This window comes from Myotis yumanensis, unplaced genomic scaffold (genome assembly GCF_028538775.1).
Source record: "Myotis yumanensis isolate MYYU_CA2020_CCGP unplaced genomic scaffold, mMyoYum1.0.hap1 SCAF_7, whole genome shotgun sequence".
Classification (NCBI taxonomy): Eukaryota; Metazoa; Chordata; class Mammalia; order Chiroptera; family Vespertilionidae; genus Myotis; species Myotis yumanensis.
In genome coordinates, this window is record NW_027223758.1 from 64,977,920 (window position 1) to 65,003,538 (window position 25,619).

A 25,619-nucleotide genomic window follows, 5' to 3' on the forward strand; every position below is an offset into this window, starting at 1 on the left:
AGGGAGTCTGGGCTGGGTCCTTACCCCACCCTGCGGCCCACAGGCCCCGCCCCGCAGCCCGCCTCCGCGGCTTTTGTGACGCCATGACCCCAGGGGTCAGGAGAATGGTTGCTGTGGCAACGTAAACCAAAGGCCGGCGCGCTCTGAGCCTTGGAACCGCGGCGCGGAAGCTTCGGATCAAGCCCGTTGCGCGAGGCTGGTGGGTGCGCCCGGGGCTGTGATGGGGGGCACGCGGGGTCAGGGTGAGCTCCGGACCAAAGCGCAAGACCCCTTTTGCAAGGCTCCCCGCCCCTCCCTCCTTGTCGCCATACTTGCTTTATCAGTCGCCTAGACATCCCTCTGTCCTAGGTCCCCGCCGAGCTGGGTGGGGAGACAGGTCCTACTCACCCGGGCCTCCCTGGATTCCTGTCCGGGAGAACCGAGCAGGACTGTGGCTGGAAGGGCGCAAGCTTCGGAGTCAAGGAATTTTGGACTGGAATCCCCGCCTCGGCCCTTCCTGGCTGTGGGACTCAGGACACCTCTCCGGACCTCCACTTTGTTTCTTCCTTTGCAAAATGAAAAGACGTTCAATGTTAAGGACGTGCCAGGCGCTCTGATACAGCTCAGAAAAGACACCTGTTCTCATGGAGCTTAATTCTAAGGGCAATATGCTAATTTTTAAAAAGAGATAAACGACAGTGGGTAATTGCAGAGAAGAAAATAAAGTGAGGTCACATGGGGATGCGGGTAAAGAACCCACTTTAGATGGGGGATGAGGAAGGCTTCTCTGAAGGGGTGACCTTTGAGCTCAGATCTGAAGAGAATGTAGGAGCTGGGTGTGGGAGGACAGTTTGGGCTGAGGAGGCAGCAAATGCAAAGACCTTGGGCAGAGCATGGTTGGTGTGTTCTAGCGACAGATAGAAGCCAGTCAGAGAGGGGGGAGAGGATGGGGTGGGGGTGGGAAGAGAGGGAGCTGCATGTGTTGGCCCCATGGTGAGCCCTCAGTAAATGCCCGCTGTTCTCAGCCCTGGGGCGGAGGGAGGCTGTGGGCCTGGAGACCATGGCTCAAGCTCCGTGTCATTCCCCAGGTTGGAACCTCCTCTAGCCGAGGTCCGGTTTTGCAGCAAGCCCTTGTTCCTCTGCAGGGACGTCCAAGGTCCTGTCTACTATGGTCTCCAAGGTCATGGCGAACACCAGTAAGTACCCAGTACCCAGCTGGTATGGGCTCTCTCCGGGCCTAAAGGCAGCCTTGGGAGCCTGGGACAGTGAGGTCTAGACTTAATCCAGGGCTCAGGTGATGCTAAATCAAGCCGTGAGGTAGAAATCAGTTTGCCAGATTCCTTAGAAACCCCATGTACCAGAGTCCTAAGGTTGCCAGGACAAAGTACCAAACAGACTGGTGACTTAAACAGCAGAGATTTATTGTCTCGTGGCCTGGCCCTTGGGGTATACCTATCTCCCAGGCCCTCCCTTTCCCTTCATCATCCCAGCTCACCCTCCCCCACACTGGTCCCAGAGGACCAGCTCCCTGAGCTTTCCACAAAGCACACCTCTACGCGCTCCAGCAGCCCCCACCCATCTGCCCTCAGCGCCGGCTGCCCTCCCAGGCTGGTATAGACTGGCATCTCCAAGCTACAAAAGATTCCCGAGTTGGGGTTGAAGGAAGCGTGGGGACAAATGCCTCCTTCCCTGTGGGTATCCGTGGAAGAGAACAAGGAAATGGGCATCTCTGGGGGCCCAGCCCTGATGGAAGAACCTGGTCAGCTCACAGCAAAAGCACTGGCAGGCCAGGAAGAAGACCTTAGGGCCGTGACCTCCCTGTATAACCCCGTGCTGCTCTTCAGGGACAAACTGAAGGGTGTGCAAGGGAAGGCACCTTCTGTGTGCCAGGCGCGTGTGCTAGGAACTTCTGTGGCCATTTTCTTGCACGATCCTTACAACTTCCCAGCAAAGTCAGCATGATTATCTCAGATATGGAAACTGAGGCTCAGAGAAGCTGAGTGGCTTGCCTAAGCCCACTCAGCAGACAGTTGAGGATGCTGGGGCCGGAGCCCTAAAGTGTGCCGAGCCGGCACAGCCATGGGTGAGCCTGGGCAGGGGCGGTGAAGGATGGAGAAAAGACAGACAAGAAAGCTGAGGCTGGGTGGGACGCTCCTCTCTGATGGAGAGACAGCGCCACAGCCTGCAAGCCGAGTCTTTATTTTATAGCCAGATTCCACGGGGCAAAGTAAGGGCGTAGTCAAGATGATTACAACGTGGGTTTCGAATCTACTCAATTACATGCACCTGATCAAGCTTTGTTTACTTGCTGCACCTCCCGAAGCCCATATCACTCAGCCACGTGGGACCACAGGTTCAGACCATAGGTTCAAGCTTATAACCATAGCCTTTGGCTATAACTGTGCTGGGACTTGCACGTGGTTTTGCCACGAGAGGATCGTGCCCTCTTATTAGTCCCAGGCTTGAACCTGTCTGAACGCTGTAGCCACTTTCCACACTAAAGCATGTCTGCGTCTCTCCCCAGCCTCACGCTGTGTTCACAGCTATCACAAAATATGTCATTTTCTGTGGCCCTCACTTTTGTGTCTCCCCAGAGAACAGCCTGGAATCCACAGACGAGAGCTCTCCTTCAGTCATTGAAGAAAAGAAAAAGAAACATAAGAAAAAAGGCAAAGGTACCTCTGGAGCCGGGAGCTGAAGTCCCAGGTGGTGGGGGGCACACTCTCTCCCTCAGCGGCAGATGCCTTCAGGCCTGGTCTTCAGTGTGAAGGGCAGAGGCCATGCTTCTGTGTCCATGAGGAGACGGGTTACTGAGACCTGAAATAATGGGAACATAAAGTAGGATGTGTTCCTCCAGGGATGGGAATGTGGGAAGCAGGCCACAGCTCCATAAGGCTCCACCAACAGCAGTTCTACAAAATCATCCAGGCGGCCACATCCTAAGTCTTTCTCCCACTGTCTTTCTCTGTAGGCCTTTCAACCGCAAGGTTGTCACATGGTCACAAACTGGCTGCTGCAGATGCAGCCATCATATCTCATTCCAGACAGGGAGAAGGATTGAAGAGAAGGGCAGAACTGCCTGCCTGCCACTTCAGCCCTCCCTCCCTGGGAAAAGATCCTTCCCAGAATCTCCACCCAACAATTTCTGACTACTTTTTTTTTGGGGGGGGGGGCAGGGGGAGTCACAGGGCCATTAGGATCTGCAAGGGAGGCTGGGAGTATAGCTTTCAGCTAGGCACATGGCTGCCATCTATTAGGAAGAAGGGTAGGCAGCTAGCTGCATATGCCTCATCCTCTGAGCCCCTGCTCTGTCACTCCGCACCCTGGCTTCCAGGACTCCCTCCTGGTTTCTGTGCTGCCCCCACCCACCCCCAAGACTCCTGGGCTTACAGGCCTGCCTGTCCGGTCTTCCCGCAGAGCTGTGCAGATGTGAGCATGTTCCCTGCACCTGTCCTTCACAGGCCAGCTCCCACCCCTCAGCCCACCCCACCCCCATTTCCTCTTTCTTTTAATTATTAAAATCCCACCCTAGCTGGTTTGGCTCAGTGGATAGAGCGTCTCTCTGCAGACTGCAGGGTCCCAAGTTCGATTTCGGTCAAGGGCACATGCCCTGGTTGTGGGCTCGATCCCCAGTGGGTGGCGTGCAGGAGGCAGCCGAGCAGTGATTCTCCTCATTGATGTTTCTATCTCTCCCTCTCCTTTCCTCTCTGAAATCAATAAAAATATATCTTTTTAAAATAAAATAAAATCCCAACCTGCCCACAAGTAGAGACTAAAGCCCAGTGAACTCACATGAACTCACATGCCTATCACCAGATTGGGCAGTGGGCAAGATTTTGCCACTTTTGCTTCATCTATCCCTTTTCTCCTTTTCTTTTCAGTCTTTGACAAAATATAGGTGTCCCAGAAAAATGTATACACACACTTTGATTACAAAGGCAGTGTTTATTAAAATACATGTCATTTTCAAAATTGAGCTATCAGCTGTTAAAGTGTATGTACATTTTTGGGGGGGATACCTTGTATTTTAAAGTAAAATCCAGATGTGTCATTTCATCCCTATGTACCTCAATGTGCATTTTTCAAAAACAGGAACATTTTCTTACAAGCCCACAATGAAGTTAACCAGACCACCGTCAGATTTACCCAATTATCTAAGAAATGTCTCCCTCCAGAAGATTTCTTTTAATCGGGATTCAAATGAGATTGGAACATCTTCGGTCGCTTTTGATCTAGCACAGCCACTCCCCCACGACCTTACATTTTCTGTGCCTGGAGTTGTTGAAAAACTGGTTTTAATGATCCTGTAGAATGTCCTTTATGATGGCTCTGCTTCCTGGTGCTGTCGTTGTAATGACAGGAACATCTCTGTTCCCCATATTTCTTTTAATTGGACACTAGATGTTTGATAGGATGGGTCCATGTCCCTCTGTGTCCACAGACTCCTTCCTAGGTGGGCTGTGTGCTTCCTACCCCCTTTCATTAGAAGCCCACACACCCAGCTGCCTCCCCATTGGCCATGCTCCAATGGTAGGTGCAGTGTTAGCCACCTGACCCTCCATCACAGCTCCCCCTCAGCCATTCACCCAATAGTTTCTTCTGCTTATGGGTGCTTGTCCCCTCACGTAAGGGTGAGGGCCCTGGGTTTTGGATTTGTTTTGTTTCTTCACTGAGATATAATTAATATACAGTGAAAAGAACAAATCTCTAGTATACAGTTTGATAATTTTTTTTTAGTTTTATTGCTTTTTAGAGAGGAAGGAGGGAGAGAGAGATAGACATCAATGTGAGAGAGAAACATCGATTGGCTGTCTCCAGCATGGACCCCAACTGGGAACCAAACCCACAACCTGGGTATATGCTCTGACTGGGAATCGAACTCGCCACCTTTTGGTGTACAGGAAGACGCTCCAATCAACTGGGCTGCACCAGCTAGGGCCAGTTTGTACATTTTGACAGATGAATACAAATTCTTACCCTCCACCCACTCACCATCTGGAACATTTCCATCTGCTCAGTTCTCTTTCCCCCAAAGGCAGCTGTCTATCAGGGAATTTGCTATCCAGGAATCACTTTATTCGATCTCGGGCCTCGCATGTATGGAACCACTCAGTGCTCTTTTGATCTGGCTTTCTTAACTCGCCATCATGTCTGTGAGACACATGCCGCGGGCGTCCCTGCTCTGTTGCTATGTGTATTCTGTGCGTGCATACGCCAGCAATGATTATTCTCTCTAGAACTGAAGCACATTTGGGTGGTTTCTGTGGATTTTAGCCATTACAGATAATAGTACGATGCATTTGCAGTCCGATGAGTAGGGGATGTTTAGTATTCCTGTGAAGACAATCAGCGCGTTAATGTGAAGATGAGCCCACAACCAAGAATGGCAATCATTTGAAGCCAGTCATGCCAGAAATGCAATTAGTTTAACATTTATAAACCAATGTGGTACATTACCCCATTAGAGAATGAGAGAATTATATCATTTCAATAGATGCAGTATAAGTATTTGATAAAATTAAAAACATTTTGAATAAAAGTCTTAGCACCTAGGAATAGAGAGGTCTGATAAAGGGGACTGAGGTGGACTGAGGAGGGACCCCCAGAGACGTCCGCATCTGAACCCCCAAGCCTGTGACTAGGTTCCCTTATATGGCAAAGGGGACTTTGCTGGGGTGATGAAGGGAAGGGTCTGGAGATGGGGAGAGGACCCGGGACTATCCAGATGGGGTGCTCAGTGTCATCCCAAGGGTCCTTCTAAGAGGGAAGCGGGGCGGGGGGGGGGGGGGAGCGGCGGGCAGAAGGAGAAGGTGTGACATGAGAAGCAGAGGTTGGGGTGCAGGCCCTGCTCCCTCCTCAGGAGCCAGGCTAAGGCTGGAGGCCCTTCTGACTCCCTCCCGTCAGTGGGCCAAGGAGCAGATAACCTCTATCCTTCCCATTCTGAGCGTAGCTCAATTTTCTCAACTCCGTGTTTTGAAAGGATTTAAGTCTTACAGAAAAGTTGAAAGAATAGTGCAAAGATGCAGAATGCCCATGACTTTAGGCTTTTCCGAGCCCTCCTCGGGATGGACTGCAGATGAAGCGTCCTGGGCAGGAATGTCTGAGCAATGCGCTGGGCTCCCCTGGAGAGAGTGCCAGCTCCTCTCTCCCGCCAGTGCTCACTCCGGGCGCTTGCGTGACGGGGAGCCCGCCAGGCTTCCCCGCAGCACAGCCCCTTTTCTCTTGGGAATAGTGTCTTGTGCAGAGGTATTTTGGGACGAGCATAACTCTGAACCCCTTTAACGGTGCCCTCCTTTTGCGGATGGGGGTGCAAAATGAGATAGACCTCCCTCCAGAGGCAGGTCAGCGTGTTTCCGAAGCCTGGAAACTGCCCACGGCCCTTGGCCTCTGGTCTCCCTTTGGAAAATCAGTTCCCAAGAACCGGCCCGTGGGGGCGGTGATGTCCTCAGGATGTCGGGGTGCTATGAGTTGTTACACATCCCAGGGCGAGTGCACCCTGATGACACGGCGTGTCACTGCAGCCCTTAATGTTTGCTTACAAGGTCCACAGAGAATTAGTACCTTCACAGGGAACTGCTGATGGTAAAGTGTTCTTTTTAAAGGAATATATGGAATTATTAAAATTGTATGTTGAAAAGTACTAGAAGAAAACACCCTCAGAAATGTTACCAGGGGCTAATTCAAAGCGAAGTTGTTTTTTATTTTATCTCATTCTCTTTCACTTTCAAGAATGTTTTGTTTTGTTTTGTTTCCAATGAACCCTGTTTCTTTTCTATCAAGGGTAGGGGGTGGGGAGAAGCAAACATATTAAGTCCTTTGTTTGGTGCCTTTTGGCTTCTGTCCTCCCTGACATGCTCTGAGCTGAGCTGTAGGAACCTCTCCCTAAGCCCTGGGGGTGGGGGTAGCAGAGTTGGGGTCCTTGGTAGTCCTCATCTCCCAAATTCTTACACTGCCTCTCCAGGCCTCAGCCACATTGCCCTTACCCCCGCCCAAGCTCAGTCTTCCCCTGGGTGGGGGTGAGGGGGGGAGGGGGAGTGCGCTGGTGAAGACTCCTGCAAGGACAAAGCATATTCACCTAGAGTGCTCACTTCCCACTGACAGGCAGGCACCTCAGCACTGGAGTCAGCAGGCTCTCGCTTCCCCCCTCCACACAGTAGGAGTTCCTGAGACTTTAAATGAGAGGACAGAGGGCCAGGGACATAGCACATGTCTGAGACAGGGGGGGCTGTGTTCAGCAGATCTCTTTCAGGTGCCAGGAACAGAAGCCCAACGCCAACTGGGTTGAGTTTACGGAGCTGGAAGGTCCAGGAGTGGACTCCAGGCACAGCTGGGCCCAAGAGAACACTTGCCACTTGCTCATGCTTTCACAGAAGCTCCCTATACTGGGCTGGGAGGGTGCTGGGACCCAGAGGCACAGGCCTCAGCTTGGAAGAGCTGGCTCGTCTCTCCAATGAGGTATTTTCCTCCCCAGTGTCTGTGGTTGTTCCGGACCGTTCAACTAATCCTTTCCATTTGTCTGGGAACGTGGATTTCTTCCTGCTCAGAGATCAGGAGCGGGATAAGTTTCACGCAGTGAGTATGCAGGACCAAGGCCTGCCCCAGCGCTTTCTTCCCTTATACAAGCAGCAGCAGCCAGATTTCTGAAGAGCACTTCCCCCGGTCACTCTCACTCTAGAATGGCTCACCATTTCCTACAAAATGACCTGGAAACTCCCCCTGGCTCTCAGGTCTCTGACCTGTCCCACGGTCACCCAGTTTCATCACCATTGTGCCTGGGCCTTTGTCAGGCTGGGCTCCTGGGAGCTGCTGTGGCCACAGCCTCTGCTACCACGCCTTTGCTTCTGCTGTCCCTTGCCAGAGATGCCATCCCTTTATGAGGCTTTTCCTGTCCTTCAAGGCCCATCTCAGACCTCAGGGACCCTCTCACCTCCCCCAGGAAATCCCCCCCACAGCTGGCCCCCACTGCTCTTGCCTTGCACAGTCCCCTGGTTGGAACTCTTAGAGGCCAGATATGCACACAGGCATGCACACATGTGCACATACACATTGCCTGCCCCTTAGTAGTGCCTGGGAGTCCCGGGGCCAGGCCTGATCCCCAGGCTGTGCCTTGTCTCCACCCTAGCATAGTCTCTCTTGCTTCCCAATCCCAAGAGCCCATGTACCCAGACAGCTGCCCCCCCCCCCCCCCCCCCGCCCGCCCCTCCACCTACACCCACACACATCCACCCTGCCGCGGCATGGCCAGCCAAAGCAAGCAAGCCTCATTGCAGCCAGGCGTGGGGAGAGCTCACCAGGTATGCATCTTCCCTGGGAAGTGGCTTGTGCTGGCCATACTCTCATGGCCAATGTCTCGGGCTCCCTCCTGGGCTGGCTCTGTCTACCCCACTTCAGGGCTCAGAGTCTGAGATTGCGTAGAGCTGTGGCTTCCACTGCAACTCCAACCGGTACTGACACCCCAGACCTCGGGCCTAGAAATTCTGGGAGGGCCACCATCCATCAATGTTCCCCCGACTCGTGCCATGCTGTGCACCCACTCATGCCCTAGAAGGAAGCACATGAGAAGCCACACTGAGCAGCTCCCACTTCCCTGAGGCCTCCAGAGTAGGGAGATATTGCAAACACACACCCAGACTTTCTCTGACCTTGACTTAGAGAGCTCACCAGTGCAGAATTCCATTTTCTTCTACCAGCTTGGCCCTGCTTCGGGGCTATCTCCATCTTCTTCCAAAAGCCTCTGCAACCTCACCCTCCACCCCACGCCCCAGCTGAGCTCCCCAATCTCACACTCCTCCCCACCCTGCCCCACGGAGCCCCCCAACCTCACCATGATCAAAAGCAGCTACCCAATAACTTCTAAACACAGGTCTTCAGCCACAGGGATTCTAGAGGGTGACATTTCCCCAATTTTGCTGTTATACAGGGCTCACACTGGATCCTGCCTCAGCTAGGTTTTCCCTAAGCAGCGTTTCTTTAGAGGCTGAATTGGGTTTTGCACCTTTCAGGCCCAGTAGGAAATAGAACTACCCAGGAAAGGCCAAGAGAAGAGGTCACATGAGGCCTATCTGATCCCAGCCTACCCCATGAGGGATGTGGAGACCCCCGGGTCTGAACAGAAGAGTCAGGGCACCCCAGAAGCCAGAGATCTAAACGAGGCCTCTGGGAAGAAGAGACCCCAACCCCCCTCCCATCCTGGGATCCTCCGAAGTGAAAGGCTGGGGCCACAGGTCAGGGCAGGTGGAGAAGAGGTGGGGAGGCGCAGAACCCCAGTGACAGCACGGCCCTCACACTGGCCAACAAGTTTGCAGATCAAACTTAGGGTTTCAAGTTTCTTTTGGAAACTCAGATCTAATTTCCCTGGACCTTGGGATGTTGGATTTAGCAAATCACAATACAAGTTTAAGTGTGAGTTTCAGTTACACCAAGAGTCATCTTTTAGTAAGTATGTCCCTGAACTACTGATCCAGAATGCACATCACTTGGCAGGCAGCCTGTGCTGATCTGGCTGCCCTCCTGCACCTGGCTCTCCAGAAGCCAGTCCTGCCCACTCCCTCTGAAATGGGGCAGTCGTGGGCAGAACCCCAGGGTGCTCCCACACACACACAGCTCCACCATCTTTCCTGCGCTTGGCACGTGGGCACCCCTATCCGACCAACTAAGTGCGAACCACCTCAAGTCCATACGACCGTGGCATGGGACAACGCAGGAGGAGGCAACCGGGCCCAGGAGAGGGGGAAGGTTGTGTGGAGGCTGGCACTGGGAGGCCTCACCTGATTCGCCCGCCCCCCAGGAGCGGCAAAAGAAGAAGATGCTGCAGTTGCACCAAAAGATGACCTACTCATCCAAAGTGTTGGCCAAGCACACCAGCCTGCTGCATGAGCTGCAGCTGCAGGACCGGGCTGATGACCAGGACGCGCGTGCCCTGGCCGAGGCCCAGCAGATGAGCGCCTTCCAGGAGGACCACACTGCCTGGAAGCTGGCCATGACCAAAGGTACTGCTCTGCTCTCCCCGACATCGGGTCTGTGCCTCCAGGCGAGGGTAGAGGTGCAGAGGAGGGGCTGCAGTGCAGTGGGGGCGTGGGGAGGGGGTGCTTTCCTGTCTGACCCCTGCCTCCCGAATCACAAAGACCAGGTACAGGTGGAGTGCAAATCTCAAAGCCTCTGGACCCCAGTACTGCATGCACTCTGAGTGCTGATGAGGCACAAGTGCAGGTTGTATAAATACAGGCATTTACCATGGGGATAAAGAGTCGGTGTAGAACTGATTGCCTGGGTTCAGATCTCAATGGCTGCTCCGTCCTGGCCAAGTTAGCTAACTCCTTTCCTGAGTTTCCTCTCCTGGCTGATGACAGTAGTGATCTCATGGTTGGAGGGTTCAACCTCGTCAAACACAGCACATTGTGAGAAAGAACTGTGTGCGGGTGTGTGTGCGTGCATGTGTGTGTGCGCGCGCGCATGGGCAGTTATTTTTGTAACCCAGTAGGAAATCTACAGTACGGAAAATGAATTAATATTCTACCAACCCAGGTGATAAAGTCTACTGTCACTTGGCTAGAAAGTAGTAATTGGGATCAGAGAGTTCGGGAACCCCCGGGGCTACAGGTGTACTGGATATGAATATACACATAAGGAGACCCCAGTCTCCACCCTGACACCGTGGCTTGTTCTGTGGGGTAGGAAACCCTGTGCTTGCTTTGACGATTGTGTGCCAAGCTCTGCATGGGGGGAGCAGCGTGGCATGTGCTTTCTTTCTGCCTTCGCCCTCTATTCCTAAGCCCTAGGAGAGGCAGGTGGCACCTGGATGGGGAAGCCTGGACCCAGGGTGTTTGGACAAAAGACTTGTCAGTGTCCAGCTTTGGCTTCCAGTGAGGAGCTGGGTCTCCTTGAGGGCAGGGACTTCCCCAGGGTGGACCAGGAGGCAGGGGCCTAGTGGGTTCGCTGCCAGGCATCTAGACCTAAAGCAGGACCCCTGAGGCACACCAGCTTTTAGAAAGGAGAGGACTGGAGGGAAAGACAGAGTCGCGCGGTTCCACAGTCCTTCCCACAGTCTCTGCGCTCTCCAAAGCTGGGGAGTGTTTAGGTCTTCCTTTCCAGAAAGGCCCAGAAAAGAGCCCCCACAACCTGTGGCCCCACTGTGCTGCCTCTCTGCTTGTCCTCTGGAAGGTCATCCAGGAGCCCACCCTAATGTCCCCCCACCTGGGGAAACCCTGGCAGTGCATACTTAGCTGCTGCCCAAATTGGGCCCTGGGGGCTTAGGGCACCCCCGGTTGAGATCATCCTGCCACATTTTTCTCTCAGGTCCTGGGCAGTAGGCCTTCTGTTATGAAGTCCAGTTGGGTGAAACTTCCAGGGTAGCGGTGTCCAGAGTCTCATTCCAGGTGAGAGGAGCGCAACAGCAAGAGAGGCTCTTCCCACCTGGACCCGCTGCAGGCATGGAGGTGTGACCTATCAGCTGGGCCTTCTCCGCCTTTGCAGGAGACAGGGCTGGCTCTCCCACGCCCCCTGTGATAGCGCTGCATTGCACCAGGAGCAGCTGACCAGCCCCCCCTTCCTGTGCACCCATCCTCAGTCACACCTGAGTCTCTCTCCCACTGCCCACCCCCCAGATGCCTCCCTCCTCTCATTGCAGAAAAGAAAGAGGATTCTGACAGCATCTACAAGTACATCAACCAGAAGCGGCAAATGTTCCTCCTCCAGGTAGGCCCGTCTGCTCTCTTGAAGGGGACCTGGGTGGGCTGTCTGGTGGGGAGTATAATCCCTGCTCTGGTGGCCATTAGTATGCCCTGGATATGAAGCGGAGCGAGATCCAGCGGCTGGAGATGCTGGCAACAAAGGAGGAGGCAGAGCTGGAGCGGGCTGAGAAGTCCCTGGAGAAGGATTCGACCCTGTTCGATGAGTTCCTCAGGGAGAATGACCGCAGCTCAGTGCAGGCCCTGAAAGAGTGAGCCTGTGGCCAGAGGGGCTGGTTGGCCATGCCCCCAGGGTCCCCTGGGCCTGTGCAAACCACCCGACCTAGCCTGCACCCAGCCTCAGCCCCCGCCTCCACCCCTGACCCAAACCAGACTTCTGGGAGCTCCCCCACCTCCAGCCTGGCCTGAGAGCGGTTTGGCCCCTTTAACAGTCTGAGATTGGCTCCTTGCCCCACCCTACCCTTCAGGGCAGAGAAGGAGACCAAAGTGAAGATAGAGAAGATCACTGAAATCCGAGATCTGACCACCCAGATCATGAATATCAAAAGGTAAGGTCTGAGGCTGCCTGGTGGGCGTGGCTCAGTGGTTGAGCATGGACCTATGAACCAGGAGATCACGGATCAATTGCAGCCAGGGCTCAATCAATCAATGATGCTCTCTCATCATTGATGTTTCTATTTCTCTCTTCCTCTCCCTTCCTCTCTGAAACCAGTAAATAAATAAATAAAAATATAAATATTTTATTTATTTATTTATTTATACACTGAGTGGCCAGATTATTATGACCATCTGATGTTTGTAGGCAAATTAGCTGTACACTGCATCGTCTGGGATATGGAAGCCAAAGGCCTGTTCGAACACCTTTGCTGTCTGCAGTTACCAAGATAAAGCATCTCCAATTCGCACAGGAACACAAGGATTGGACAGTAGAGCATTGGAAAAGAGTTATATGGTCCGATGAATCACATTTCCAGTTGCATCATGCAGATGGCAGAGTGAGAATTTGGCGGAAACTGCATGAAAGCATGCACCCCACATGCATTAGTACAACCCTTCAAGCTGGTGGGGGCAGTGTTATGGTTTGGGGCATGTTTTCCTGGCATGATTTGGGCCCTTTAATTCTTGTGGAACAACATCTGAATAGCACAACATACCTAAGTATCGTTGCTGATCAAGTTCATCCTATCATGTTGATGGCATATCCCAATGGAGATGGCTTCTTCCAACATGACAATGCGCCATGCCACGGTGTTCGTATTGTGCAGGAGTGGTTTCAAGAACACGAGGGAGACTTTACCTTGCTTAGGTGGCCCCCACAATCACCAGATCTCAATCCAATTGAGCATTTGTGGGACAAAGTTAAAAGAGCCATCAGGCAGCTGGTTCCACAACCATCAAATCTCACAGAACTGGACAGTGCTATTCATCAGGCATGGTGTCAGATTCCTTGCATCACGTTTCAACATCTCGTGGAGTCAATGCCAAGAAGAATCGCTGCAGTATTGAAGGCAAAAGGTGTCCCAACGACGTACTGATGGGGTGGTCATAATAATCTGGCCACTCAGTGTGTGTATGTATATGTATGTGTGTGTGTGTGTGTGTGTGTGTGTGTGTGTGTGTATATATATATATATATATATATATATATATATATAATCTCCATCCCACATTCAAAGGCTGTTAAATCGCATTGTTTACCCATATCTTCAGGAAAAAAATCACTTCTACTGTCGTGGTAAACAACCTGCTTCCCTATTTATAATGGTCTGGCCCTCTAGCAACTTCAGTGCGAAATTATAGCTAATTTGCCTACAAACATCAGGTGGTCATAGTAATCTGGCCACTCAGCATATAGATATAGATATAGATATAGATATAGATATAGATATAGATATAGATATAGATAGATATATTTTTATAGGTAAGGTCAGAGGCAAACTTGGCCTGGGCTAGCCTGCCCACATTTCCCTTCATCACTTCTCCCCTGGCCAAAGGGTGCTTCCCCACAACACAAAGCTCATCATTTTCACTGAGCTCTAAACGTCTCAGGGCTTCAAATCCCTACATCCCTCATCTTACAGATGAGGTGACTGAGGCCAGGAGAGGTTCACTGACTTTCCCAAGGCCACACCACCAGGACATAGGGCTCACATGGGTCTGAGGATTCTGGGCTCCACCCTGGGAGGGGCAAGACAGTCCCTGAGGGCTGTCACTCTGGGAGGGATTGGCTCCTGCAAGGTGAGCATCCTCTCCCTGGCACAACAGTGCTTCTGTGCCCGCCCTTTTTGACCAGGGTGCATTGGGGTCCCCTCTCGAGGGGCTTCCCAGTGGGCAGAGCCTGACCTCGTTGTCTCCTCCCCCGGCTCAGCGAAATCTCCAGATTTGAAGACACTCTGCAACATTACAAGGTCTGCAAGAATTTCCTGTACAAGCTGTCGCCCAAGGACTGGCTGGAGGAACAAGAGAAGAAGCACTTGGCTCTCAGACAGGCCAAGGAGGCCGCCAAGGCCAAGGAGAACGCTCAGTTGTCACAAGGTGACAAAGGTAGCTGAAAAGAGGAGATAGCTCCCTGGGTCCATCTGCACCCTGTGCCCACCAGCATAGGCCTTGGAAGTGTCCAGGCCGAGGGACTGGTCACTTCTACACCCTGCAGAGCTCCAGCTGGGGCAGCCGCCCCTTGACCACCCGTGGCTCAGCACAAGCACCTGCTTGGGGAAATGGGGCTGGCTCTCAAGTCAAACCCAAGGGGTTTTCTCCTATGCACCTGCCTCCTTCTGCCACTGAGGGGTCCCAGGGAACCCTGTGCCCTAAGCAATGTTGCCGCAGGCCTGGTTCCAGCCAAGGCCATCAGGGACCTCTCCCTTTCTTTCTGTAGGACCAGGGACCAAGGGCAAGATAAGCTCCAAAGGTATGTGGCTGCCCCGGCTGGAGGGGCCCCGCCCTGGGTTGGGGCAAATAGAAACTCCTCCTCTGCTTCCCCCAGAAGGGCAAAGCCCAAGGAAGCCCTGGAAAGTGCTGAAGGTGATCCAGGTAGGGCAGGTGCTGACCAGCTCCGGCCATCACGACCATCAGCCTGGGTCGGACTCCAAAAAGTGAGTGGGCTGGGGGAGCTGCAAAAGTGGCTGGAGCCTGGTGGGTGGTGCTCCCCAATGGCTCCCGCCAGGGGCACCCAGATTAGGCCCAGACCCTGAGCGGGGAGAGTAGGAGGAGGGTACATAGTCTGACTTAAGCTGGAAAATCAAGAGGTTTTCTAAAGAAAGGTTTGTTTCTGCCTGATTCAGTAAATGTACCATTAGTAAGCCTGGGGGAGCCCATTCGAGTGCTAATAGACTAGTCAAATGTGAACAGACGAGGGCAGCCAGATGGGCACAGGGAACAGGATGGCACATGCCCCCTGCGGGTCCTCTGTGGCCAGGGAGTGCTGGCCCAAGGGCCAGAGCTCCAGAGCTGTTCAAGAGAAGCCAGACATCTAGACTTCTTGGTAAAATTACCCGGATTTCAGTGTGACAGTCTCTTTCAAATCTTTTAAGAAACACAGTGAGGTACCAACAGAAACCCCACGTCGATCCATGTACCAGTGCAAACCTGATTCTCCACGCCTTTGCCTGCAAGGCCGAAGCTGTCCCCCACCCACCCCACCTGGTTCCTATGCTGAGCTGCTGGGTCACCTAGTCACTCCTCCCTCCCGGAAACGCTCACAGGAATCACAACTCTAGCTAAATGGAGAAATCTCAACGCCCCGTTCCTGCGCAACTCCTGCCAGGCTGTTGGCCAGGAAGCCACAGGCAGCGCTGTGATGAGTTTTATTATTTCCTGCATGTCCTTTCAGCCGTGTTTAAGCAAATAGTGCATTGAACCATATGAAGTCGCTGTGCAGGCCAAAAGGGTACTGGCATGCCCTTATGATTCAACCTGCACATAAGCAAAGGCGATTTTCTTATGCCCAGCCTTCCTTTCACAAGGAGCTAACCCTCCCATCTCACCACTTCTCCATTAACAGCATTGCCAGGGGGCCCCTGTAGCCAGGGTTCCAGTGTCCTGGTGTCTGCCGAGCCCCTGGCCTCTTGATACTGACTGGGGTGAACTTCACAAGATGTAACATGGAGCAGGGCACAAACACTGCAACCCAGGGCTGTCTGGCATTTCCTTCACAGTGCCAGGGCCACCGCCAGGTCTCGCCTGTCCCATGAAGTCTGGACCACCTCGGGCCAGAGGGATGAGGGCCTGGAGAGTCGTGGGGAGCCAGAGCAGGTGGCTGGTAGGCTTGGAGCCAGGGCAGAGGACAGCTTGATTGGCCCATGCGATTGGGGGGCTGGTGAGTCCACAGCCTGCAGGCAGGCTGGCGGGCTGCAGACCCAAGGAGGCAGAGCTTCCACTTGAGTCCAAAGGCAGTAGGCTGGCAGAATCCCTTCTTTTTCAGAATACAGAAAATCAAAGACAGAGCTAAAGCAAGCGTGAGTGATAGCTCATGATTTCTGTGACATTTTCATGACGAAAAATACGATGGCCATTCGGATGTCCTCCTTTGTGAAAAGTGTTCAATCTTTGTACATTTTTATTGGATTGTCAGCCTTTTTTTTCCTGGTTTCCTATTAGCACTTTATATATCCTGGGTGCTAGTCCTTTACGTAATACGTGTAGTATAAGTATCTTTATCCAGTCTCGCTTGCCTTATTACTCTTAATGCTATCTTTTGAGTCCAGTTTACCAATCTTTACTTTTATGATTGGTGCATTTTGTGTCCTACTTAAGAAATCTTTGTGAACCCCAAAGTCACTAAAATAGTCTCCTGTGCTTTCTTCTGGAAGCTTCATAGTTTATCAGCTTGGATGAGGGTGGTGGTTGGGGAGATGGGGAGAATGGGTAGCCCTGGGGCTCAGGAGCCGCCCCCTCACTTTCCCTGAGTCTGTCTCTTCTGCTCATCCCTTTATGTGCTCTGTCCTCTGCCCTTCCTTCTCTACCACAGCCTGGCCACCCCCTCCCATGGTTCTTCTCCCAGTTTCTTGAGCTCCAGGCACCTATGGGTGTCTCCCATTAGATGTTCTCTACATTCAACCTCCCAAATACCAAACTGATACTTCTTAGGCTGAAGGGAAGCCAAGCACTACCAATTTGCAAGCTTACGTTCATCTTTATGAATCATGGTTTGTGCCTTATGGAGAGGAACCACTAGCCAGGCAAATGCCATGGGTAACTCTAAAGCCTGCAACCCCTGCTGGTGGGGGCTGGTATTCCGATTGAGTGTTGAATGTAGGCTCCAGGAGGTTAGATATGCATGCTTCCTCTGCCTAAGTTGTCCCTCAGCCCTAGAGCTCCCACTGTGAGGCCCCTCCCTAAGAACAGAGGTCTGGGAGCACACTGTCCTGGTTAGGATCTGGGTTCCTCGGTCTATTGGTCATGTGACAGGTCTCTGCACATGACACTTAGCCAAGAGGTTGAGTGGGGCTTAAAGTCCAGTCCACACTTCAGGCTATGTCCATCTTGAGGGCAGATTCCCCAAAACGGCTTATGGGCCAACAGTGTCCTGCAGGTGATCTTGGGTAGGTGACTCGATATCTGAGTTGCATGTTCCTTAGTTGCCAAATGGGCATCAATGTGTATACAATATGAGGCACAGGCCCAGTGAGCGTTTAGTAGCCTCTCCCACAGGGCCCTGCATTTATCACCTGTCGGCTGCAGGTGGGTCAGGGCCTGGAGTCTCTCTGGCTGTGAGCCTGCTCTGGCCCTTCTTTAGCCAGCAGAACCTGCAAATTCAGGGTGGGGGCCAAGGCTGGAGAAGGCACAGAGGGTGATAAAAGCAGGTCTGGATGTGGGGCAAGACTGGGTCCCACGCTGAGTGCTCCAAGCCCACACAGCCTTTTCTGCATCCCTGAGGGCTGGCCCAGGATGGTCTCACCCTGTGGGGTGTTCAGGGTCAGTTGAAGGTGGCTGTGTCACAGGAGCACTACGAGGGCAATCAAGGACAACTGCCAAGGCCAAGTCTAGATAGAGGAGATGGGCAGAAAAGGCCCTGAAAGTGGCTTTTAAAAAAGGACGACAGCCGAAACTGGTTTGGCTCAGTGGATAGAGCGTCGGCCTGCGGACTGAAAGGTCCCAGGTTCGATTCTGGTCAAGGGCATGTACCTTGGTTGCTGGCACATCCCCAGTGGAAGATGTGCAGGAGGCAGCTGATCGATGTTTCTCTCTCATCGATGTTTCTGACTCTCTATCTCCCTTCCTCTCTGTAAAAAATCAATAAAATATATTTAAAAAAAAAAAAAAAGGACGACAAATGGAGAGGGACGGCCCCAGTAGTGGGAGCCGCGGGTGCCAAGGACCTGAGGCAGAGTCGGCACCTAGAAAGACAGGAAGGGAGCTGGCAGGAGCAGAGTAACCTTGGACAATGGGGGAGGTAAGGGTTGGGAGAGTAGCAGGGCCCCCACAGCTCCCGGGTGGAGGCTGAGTTTTATTCTAACTAGAGAGAGATTAATTGAATTTTGAGAGTTAATTGAATTTCGAAATGATACCCCCGGTTGCTGTGTGACAGCTGGGGGACCAAGAGGAAGCTGGTGCCACCACCTGGGTAACTTGCGTGATGGACAAGGGGACGAGGGTTATGGGGTTGCAGAGGAGATTCTGTGGAAATGCCAGGAGTCTACACCACTGAGATGGGGCCCAATGGCCCAGGCTGGGCCCTGGCGCCCTAAACCCACATCTCTCCACAGGTCCAGCTCTTCTACCTTACCCAAGGAAGAGGACCCAGACAGTGACGGGGAGGTCAGTGGCCCCACTCTTGGCAGGGTCTGTGGGAGCCAGGTCCCCTTGCCACTGCACTGCTGGGGGCCCCTCGCCCCCCCACCCCCACCCCAACACACACACACATACACAGCTCTGGTTCCAAGGTCTGGAGCTGTACTTCATGGAGTCCCCAGCTCCTGGAGCCCCCCCCTTCCCCCCGCCCCGCCTTCCCCCTACACACACACAGCTCTGGTTGCAGGGACTGGAGCTGTACTTCAAGGAGCCCCACCAGCTCCTGGAAGTCTTTACCAACCTGGAGGAGCAGAACCTCTCACTGATCCAGAACACACAGGAGATGGAGGAGGCCCTGGAGGAGCTGAGCTTCACCCTGAAAAATACCCAGATCCGCATGTAAGTCTTGAGTGGGGCGACCCTAGCCAGTGAGGAGGTGGACTCTATCATTGGTTGTCATCCTGGGACCTCCACAGCCACTGGCAGCTGGACCGTGGGCCCTGCCCCTCCCTGTCCTAGCCCTGACTTCTGTTTTCTGGAAAGCTCCATTTGACGTTGGTGCCTGGCTCTGGTGAGAAGATGTGTCTTGTTGGGTAGGGAAGTTGAGGGTCATGGGAACCCAGGAGTGGCCTGGGAGTTGATCATATCGGTGGACTGGTCCATGCCTGCCCTGGAGCAGTCTGCAGCCAAAGGGGGGCATCTTAAGGACCTCTCACCCCAGGTGCATTCTGCTGAAGCCAGGTCCAGGAGAGCTGGGCTGGGCAAGATCAGTTAGGGCACTAGGTGAGGTCTGTTGGGAACAAGGAATTCACTCCTAAACATAGACTGAGGACCTATTCTGGGTCGGGCCTGGATCTAGGTCCTCCAGGATAAAGGCCCTTCCTCATTGAGCTGACATTCCATGGGGCCCACAGATTTGACTTGTAGACACTGACACATGCTAGGAGGGAAAGTGTGAGAATGATATGAGAAGAGGCTACAGAAGAGGGTGGCACAGATTGACAAGGGCAGGGAGGCTCCCTGGGGAATATGTCCTTTGAACCAGGTACTTCCTGAGTGATGGGAAGCCACATGTGATCTGGGAAGAGGGTGCCAGGCAGAGGGAAAGCAAGTGCAAAGGCCGAGGTGGGAGCCAGCCCAAGGCTTCAATGTCCCCCGGGGAAACCGTGTTCCTGAACATCCATGTCTCGCTGACCCATGCCCTGCCATAGAGAATCTCCTGCTGGGAGTCTCCAGACTTATGTGAAACTACTAGCTCTCAGGCAATATTGTTTCCTAGAAAGCAGGAAGGTAGCAGAGACACACGAACTGGGAGAGGCAGGCAGCCTCCCAGGTTCCATAACCCCTGGGCATGTAGATACTTTGCAGTCACAGTCCCTTAGCCCAGTGGTCGGCAAACTGCGGCTTGAGAGCCACATGCGGCTCTCTGGCCCCTTGAGTGTGGCTCTTCCACAAAATACCACGTGCGGGCGCGCACGTACAGTGCGATTGAAACTTCATGGCCCATGCGCAGAAGTCGGTATTTTGTGGAAGAGCCACACTCAAGGGGCCAAAGAGCCGCATGTGGCTCACAAGCCACAGTTTGCCGACCACTGCCTTAGCCCTCAGGACAGCGGCAGGAGGGGTCAGGTTCAGAGGTGAAGTGCCCAGGGCCCCACTGGTGAGCAGGTCCCTACTGATCCCCCATCCAGGGATAGGGAGGTCAACCAGCTGAAGCAGTGGATCACCACACTGATGATGTCCATCACCAAGGAGGAGGAGACAGCTGCTGAGCTGGAGCTCAAAGCCCGAGTCTTCCATTTCGGCGAGTACAAGGGCGCACAGGAGGTAGGCCCCCCCAGGCGGCAGCCAGCAGGCGGTGGGTATGGAAGGAGTGCAGGTGGCCACAGGCTGGCAGCGGGGGAGAGGGAGGTCCTCTTCCAGGCACCTGCTGGGAGGAGGTCCAGTGCCTGGAGCTCTGACAGTGGGAAAGTAAGGCCTGAGATTCAGCCGTGCTCTGGGGCTGCAGGCCCCTCACCACCTCCAGGCTCTGTGGACCTGACCAAGGGGCACCAGCTGAAGAAGGCCCTTGGTCCCCAAATCCAAGGCACCCTGTGTGTTTCTGCTCCATGGCTGTTCATCTGCACAACACACCTCCTCCATTCCTTCCTTCTTTGGACAAATACCTCTGGCTTCTTAAACATGTATAATATCCCCAGAGAGGCACATCCCCAGACCAGAGTGAGAGAGAATTCTGAGGGCCAGAGATGTTCCAGGCAGTGGGACCAGGGCTTGGCACACACTCTTCTTGATGGCAGCCCTAGCTTCCTAATTCATCCAAATTCCTATTGAGCACCCACTGTGTGCCAGGCACTGGGCTAAGTACATGGGATGCCACAATGAGCAGGCCCGTGTGTCCCTGCCTCTCGCTGGTCATCACTGGACACCAGCTGTGCCCTGTGCTTGGCTTAAGCCTTTTTGCTTGCTGTTCCTCATTTAGTCCACAGGCTCACTCATGTGTCTGAGGGGTTAACTGTTTTCTGAATGTTAGACAGACTCAGAGAGGGGAGTTCATCAGGCCAGGGCCACAGAGAAAGTAGGGCACAGGATGTGGTCCTGTGGGCGCTGAGGTCAGTGCAGGGGCAGCACAGGGAGGGCTCCCAGGAGGAAGGAACTGGAACTTGGTGGACACACTTAGGCAGCTGGGGGAGAGGCCGAGGCACAGGCATGAACCCTAGTGGCGAGTGGAACCCAAGATCTGGCTGACCACAAAAGAGCAAATGGGGGAGAGGGTGTCCCAGCTCTGGCCAAGGGAAGTCCAGGTGTCCAGTTCTGTTTTCCCCAGGCTTCCTAAGTGCTCACCTGGGCAGAGCAGGGCCCTGGGAGGTTCGCCACGCTGCAGTGAGGGCAGATCATGAGAGGGAGGAGACACAGGTCCCAGCAACCCCACTGGTGGACTGCCCGCCTCACAGGACAAGCTGCTGGAGAGCCTCAACCGCAAGGTGCAGGACGTGTACCGGCAATGTGTGGGTCCCCAGCAGGAGTCCAGCCTGGGCACCGTGCAGATGCTGACCGTCATCGAACACCAGCTGGACGAGCTGCTCGAGAACCTGGAGCGTGTGCCCCAGATCAAGATCGAGCAGGCCGAGAAGGCCAAGGAGAAGGAGCGGCGCCAGAGGTGAGGCCCAGGCTGCCCTCCACCCCCTGCTGTCTTGCCCTCCAAGAATTCCCAAACCAGGGGCAAGGACCCTGGTTCTCCAAGCTGGGAGAGCCACGGCCAGGGCTCTGGGGGAACCAGAGGGAACCCACACTCAGCCTCGGTAAGGGAAGCCCTGCTTGTGGAGAGAAGGATGTTGTGGAGTCGGGGAGCCAAAGTGAGGTGCGGCTAGCACAGCCTGGCCTCAAAAAACAGGGGCCATTTTCCTGGCTGGATGGGAGGGAAACAGGCTGGCGTTACAGAGCCCAGAGAGGGAGGGGCGGAGACTCCGGCACAGGGGACGTGGGCCCATCCTCCGAGAGGAGGCCCCCGAAAGGCTGGTGGGGTGTGGGGTAGTTCCAGGGACCATGACTCCTCTGGCCTGTGGGCTGCCTGGTTTACTCACTCCTGTGCCAAGCCCCGAAACACAGCCATCAGCAAAAGGCCATCTGCCTCTCCCATGAGCTCTTTGTGTCCTTGGTACCTTGCTCAGGGCAGACCCGGGGCAGTGGTTTGAGGACCCCAAGTACAAACAGGAAGGAGACAACACTACTAATCTTCTGAGGTCTGGGCTTTCAAGGGTGATGATAGGGAAGCATGGGCACATGGACCAGTGACTGGGGATAAGGGTCTAAGAACACGGGCTTCCTGGGGCTATGAGATGACCTTTACATTATCTCCCAGGAGCCCAGAGCTGGCTGCTCCCCAAGGAGCAGGGCAGAACCAAGGCCCTGGCCTGGAAGGAAAGGGAGGAGAGGAGTGGGAGTTTTCTCAGAAGAGGGCGGGCCATGGCCTAAGAACTGTGTGGGAAGGAGCTGGGAAGGGTATTTGGCAGCCTCCCCTGGCCTCTCCAGTCTATAATGCATCTCTTGTTGCCCCTGCCACCTAGACTCCGGGAAGAGAAAGCCAGGATACAGAAGCAGCTGCAAGAGGAGCGTCTCCAACGGGCCCAAGCCCGGGCCCAGGCTGAGATCAAGAAGAAGGTGGGCAGGGTGGGCCTGGGGAGCTACTGCTGGGGAAGGGTCCACGTCCAAGCACAGTGTGTCTGGGAAAGCAAAGGGTCTGCAGCTGAGTCTGGTTCACCGAATCCTTTGCAGATGTTACTGCAGGGGTCCTGGGCCCCTAAGAGCAAGGCTAGGATAGAGCAGGTCTCCCATTCCTGGGCCTACTGCCCCTCGGGGCTACCCTCGCCTTCCTCCAGAAGCCCTCCCCTGGGGCTGCCCGCTCCCCTGCCCACATTCCTGGTCAGTGACTGACCTGATTACGCCCTCCTAGCCCTGTTGAAAGCTAGCACAAAGCTCAGCTGCCCAGAGTCCCACCACACAACCTGCCTCAACAAGCTCATCACCTGTCACCAGAGTCCCCTTGATTGCTGTGCCCAATCCTCCATCCCACAGGGAATGGGCAGGAGCAGCATGGTCTCTAATGCAGGCCCAAGGCTGATCACGGCCATGACAGACAGAAGGGGCTGATGGGCTTTCCCTGCAGTAGACCAGCACTCTCCCCTCTGTGCCGTGGGGAATGATGGACACTGCAGGGTCGCCCTGAAATCCCACAGCAAGAGACGGGTTCCCTGTTTAGCGGTATTTCCTGCACACGGCCCCACACCTCTAGGGGCTGCCCCAGGGCACAGGCTTTAGTGCTGAACAGACACACCTCTGAGTTGGCTCAGCAACTCCAGCCCTCAGCCTGTGGCTGACCAGGAGCGACCAGAGACTGGGATGGTCCACAGGGCTCCCCAGCCTCCTGACAGGGGTGTGACCCCTCAATGTCTAGGTAGCACCTCTGGTGCACTGAGGCCACAGGCAGAGGGTTACTGAGTCCGCTTCCTCTACAGAGAGGCAGAAAGCTGGTGTCCCGCTCCGAGCCCCCGGCCCTGAAAACCAAGGAGGAGCCTGAGCAGGAGCTGCTGGACAAGGAGAAGGAGGAGCACCTGTTCTTCTTCACCTAGCCTTCCCGGCGCTGCCATGGCTGACGGCACAGGGAGGACGGCAGCGGGAAGCGAACAGGGCTGTGTCAGGGCAGATGCAGCCCTCGCTGTGCGCTCATGGTCTCCTGCTGTATGTTTCTTTACTCGTGAAATAAACCCCATGACTCTTTGGTGTCTAAGGGCTGTTTAAGGAGGTAGATCCTATCTCCAAATGCCAGCACTCCTCTTAATCATTAACCCTAAGAAATGCTTGAGGGAAGGAGGCCATCTCGGCTCCCATCTAAAACAACTGCTTTAAGAGACAAGCCAAGTCCACGCTGGGGTGCAGTGTGGGGCCAGCCCCAACACAAAGACAAGGAAGGAAAGCAGCAAGCTGGGCAGATGAGAGGGTTATTATTCCTGACTGAAGGAGAAAGTGATGTCAACACTATATACACAATTCCTTAAAGTAAGTCAAGCAAAGCCTTCAGTATGTAACTATACAAAAACTTTTATTCATTTGCACTAGGGTTGGGTCCACTGCCAACAGGGGACCTCAGTGCCCAGAAAACTGACAGTACCAATCACTTTGTAGTGGACATTCACTGGGGGACGTGCCGGAGAAAGGTCCAGCAATACGTCCTCCTTCAGGAGGTCAGTGAGGTATGGCCACCCTGGCCAACAGGCCTGGCTCCTTGGAGAGGGAGGGGATTTCTGGAGGACCTGGAGGCTGAGGTGCCACATGAGCACAGAAATTGTTTGTGAAGCAGCACAGAGTTCTGTACGAACCATTTATAAATGGGGCCTAAATTCCTTCAGCTAGAGAAGCACTGAGCAGGAGGGGATGGCACCTCAGAATAGGACAGAGAGGAATTACAACTGAATGCTAGGTCACTCCCAAGAGCCCAAGTCCAAACACTCAAGAAACAAAGAAACACAGGATGGGCAGAGTTGGGATGATTCCAAGTCTGAGAACCAAAGTAGCATCTTAACAAACACACACTTCAAAAGGCGTAAGGCAAACACAGCATTTCTGAGTGATCATGTCCAGTCCACTAACCAATTAACAAATAAATATGTGCAAGGTTATCAACTCGTCTCATTTTGCAAGACAGAATTAACACTGCAAAATACGTGACATGATATGCACATCTTCAACCTCAACAAAAACATATACATGCCATCATTACAATCCTGCACATAATTTATAGTATTCTGAACATGACTTTATAAACCATCGTCAAATTATTATTAAACATTAGTACCCAAATACAGAATTTAAAAAAAAATTATTTTGAATGTTTTAGTTCTACCATCTCCAAACTGTGAGCTCAAAATTTGGTCTACACAGAGGGCTCACAAACAAGGCCCCCGATGTGTCCACTTCACCTCAATAATTTCCTCTCACACCAGCAGCCTGCCTGGTCTGCCAGAACATGGATGAGAATTCGGCTTCCTGTGACAAGCCCACTTCTGCCCCACAGTGTAACAAAAGTCAACCCCGCTACAAGCACCATTCAAAGGGGTGGGAAACAGCCTGTCACATAGCTCTCAGAAAGGGAAAGCAGGGCATTTAGATCTCTCTCAGGGCAAATGCTGAGACCCCAAAGCTGAAAGACCCCCTCTGGGTTTACTACAGATAAAGTTGTATTTGACTAGGGGACCTGTTCTCTATTTCCTGCACAAGTCTGTTTTTGTAAATGCAACTGGTGCTCCATGGCTCAGATGAATGGGACAAGGGATGTGCACACACAGGCACAAGTACAGAAGAGGGGTGTGCTTTGCTAGGAAGGCAATCTTTGCCTCACTGAAGCACTTTGCTTAGACAAGGCAGTTTTAAACAGAACAGCCCCTAACTGGTTCCTGATAGAATGTAAGAAAAAACATGTTCAATGAGTGTACCCAAAAGTCTCTGAAGAAGAAACCAAGCTGGCCTTCTGAGCAGAAACCAAGTGGGCTCTCAGCCAGGCCTGCAAGACCACGTAACAGAGTCTCTCGGGGACACAGATGGGAGGCGTCGCCCTTGGGTCCCCCAGTAGAGGGGAGCTTTCACTGCAGGTCCTGTAGGTTGACAGTGCTGCCTGTGCTGTGTGTGTCCTCAGGCCCAGAAGCCCCTCCGGCAGCAGGATGCACCTCCTGC

General features: G+C 53.6%; 2 protein-coding genes across 5 annotated transcripts in view; one reads left to right on the forward strand and one right to left on the reverse strand.

Annotated features, from left to right (window-relative positions):
• Positions 1-114: 114 nt before the first annotated feature.
• On the forward strand, positions 115-23,670 carry CFAP100 (cilia and flagella associated protein 100). Of its 3 annotated transcripts, none has more exons than XM_070420732.1 (17): positions 115-199; positions 1,125-1,175; positions 2,574-2,654; positions 7,451-7,551; positions 9,767-9,968; positions 11,606-11,673; positions 11,754-11,917; positions 12,134-12,214; positions 14,035-14,210; positions 14,542-14,574; positions 14,650-14,758; positions 18,371-18,422; positions 18,643-18,794; positions 20,087-20,222; positions 21,347-21,552; positions 22,460-22,553; positions 23,408-23,670. In XM_070420732.1, exons 2-17 carry the CDS (start codon positions 1,148-1,150, stop codon positions 23,519-23,521), a joined length of 1,797 nt encoding a protein of 598 aa, XP_070276833.1. In that variant the 5' UTR covers positions 115-199; positions 1,125-1,147; the 3' UTR covers positions 23,522-23,670. The 3 variants fall into 3 exon arrangements, with proteins under 3 accessions (XP_070276833.1, XP_070276832.1, XP_070276834.1); XM_070420731.1 differs by having other exon boundaries at positions 120-199; positions 1,068-1,175; XM_070420733.1 differs by having other exon boundaries at positions 120-199; positions 1,068-1,175; positions 14,653-14,758.
• A 300-nt stretch (positions 23,671-23,970) lies between these two features.
• The window catches only part of ZXDC (ZXD family zinc finger C), a 28,380-nt gene continuing 26,731 nt past the window's right edge, over positions 23,971-25,619 (reverse strand). For both annotated transcript variants that reach the window (XM_070420735.1, XM_070420734.1), the window contains exon 11: positions 23,971-25,615. In XM_070420735.1, the coding sequence (XP_070276836.1) occupies positions 25,529-25,615 (87 nt within the window). In that variant the 3' untranslated portion in view covers positions 23,971-25,528. The remainder of the gene's footprint in view (positions 25,616-25,619) is intronic.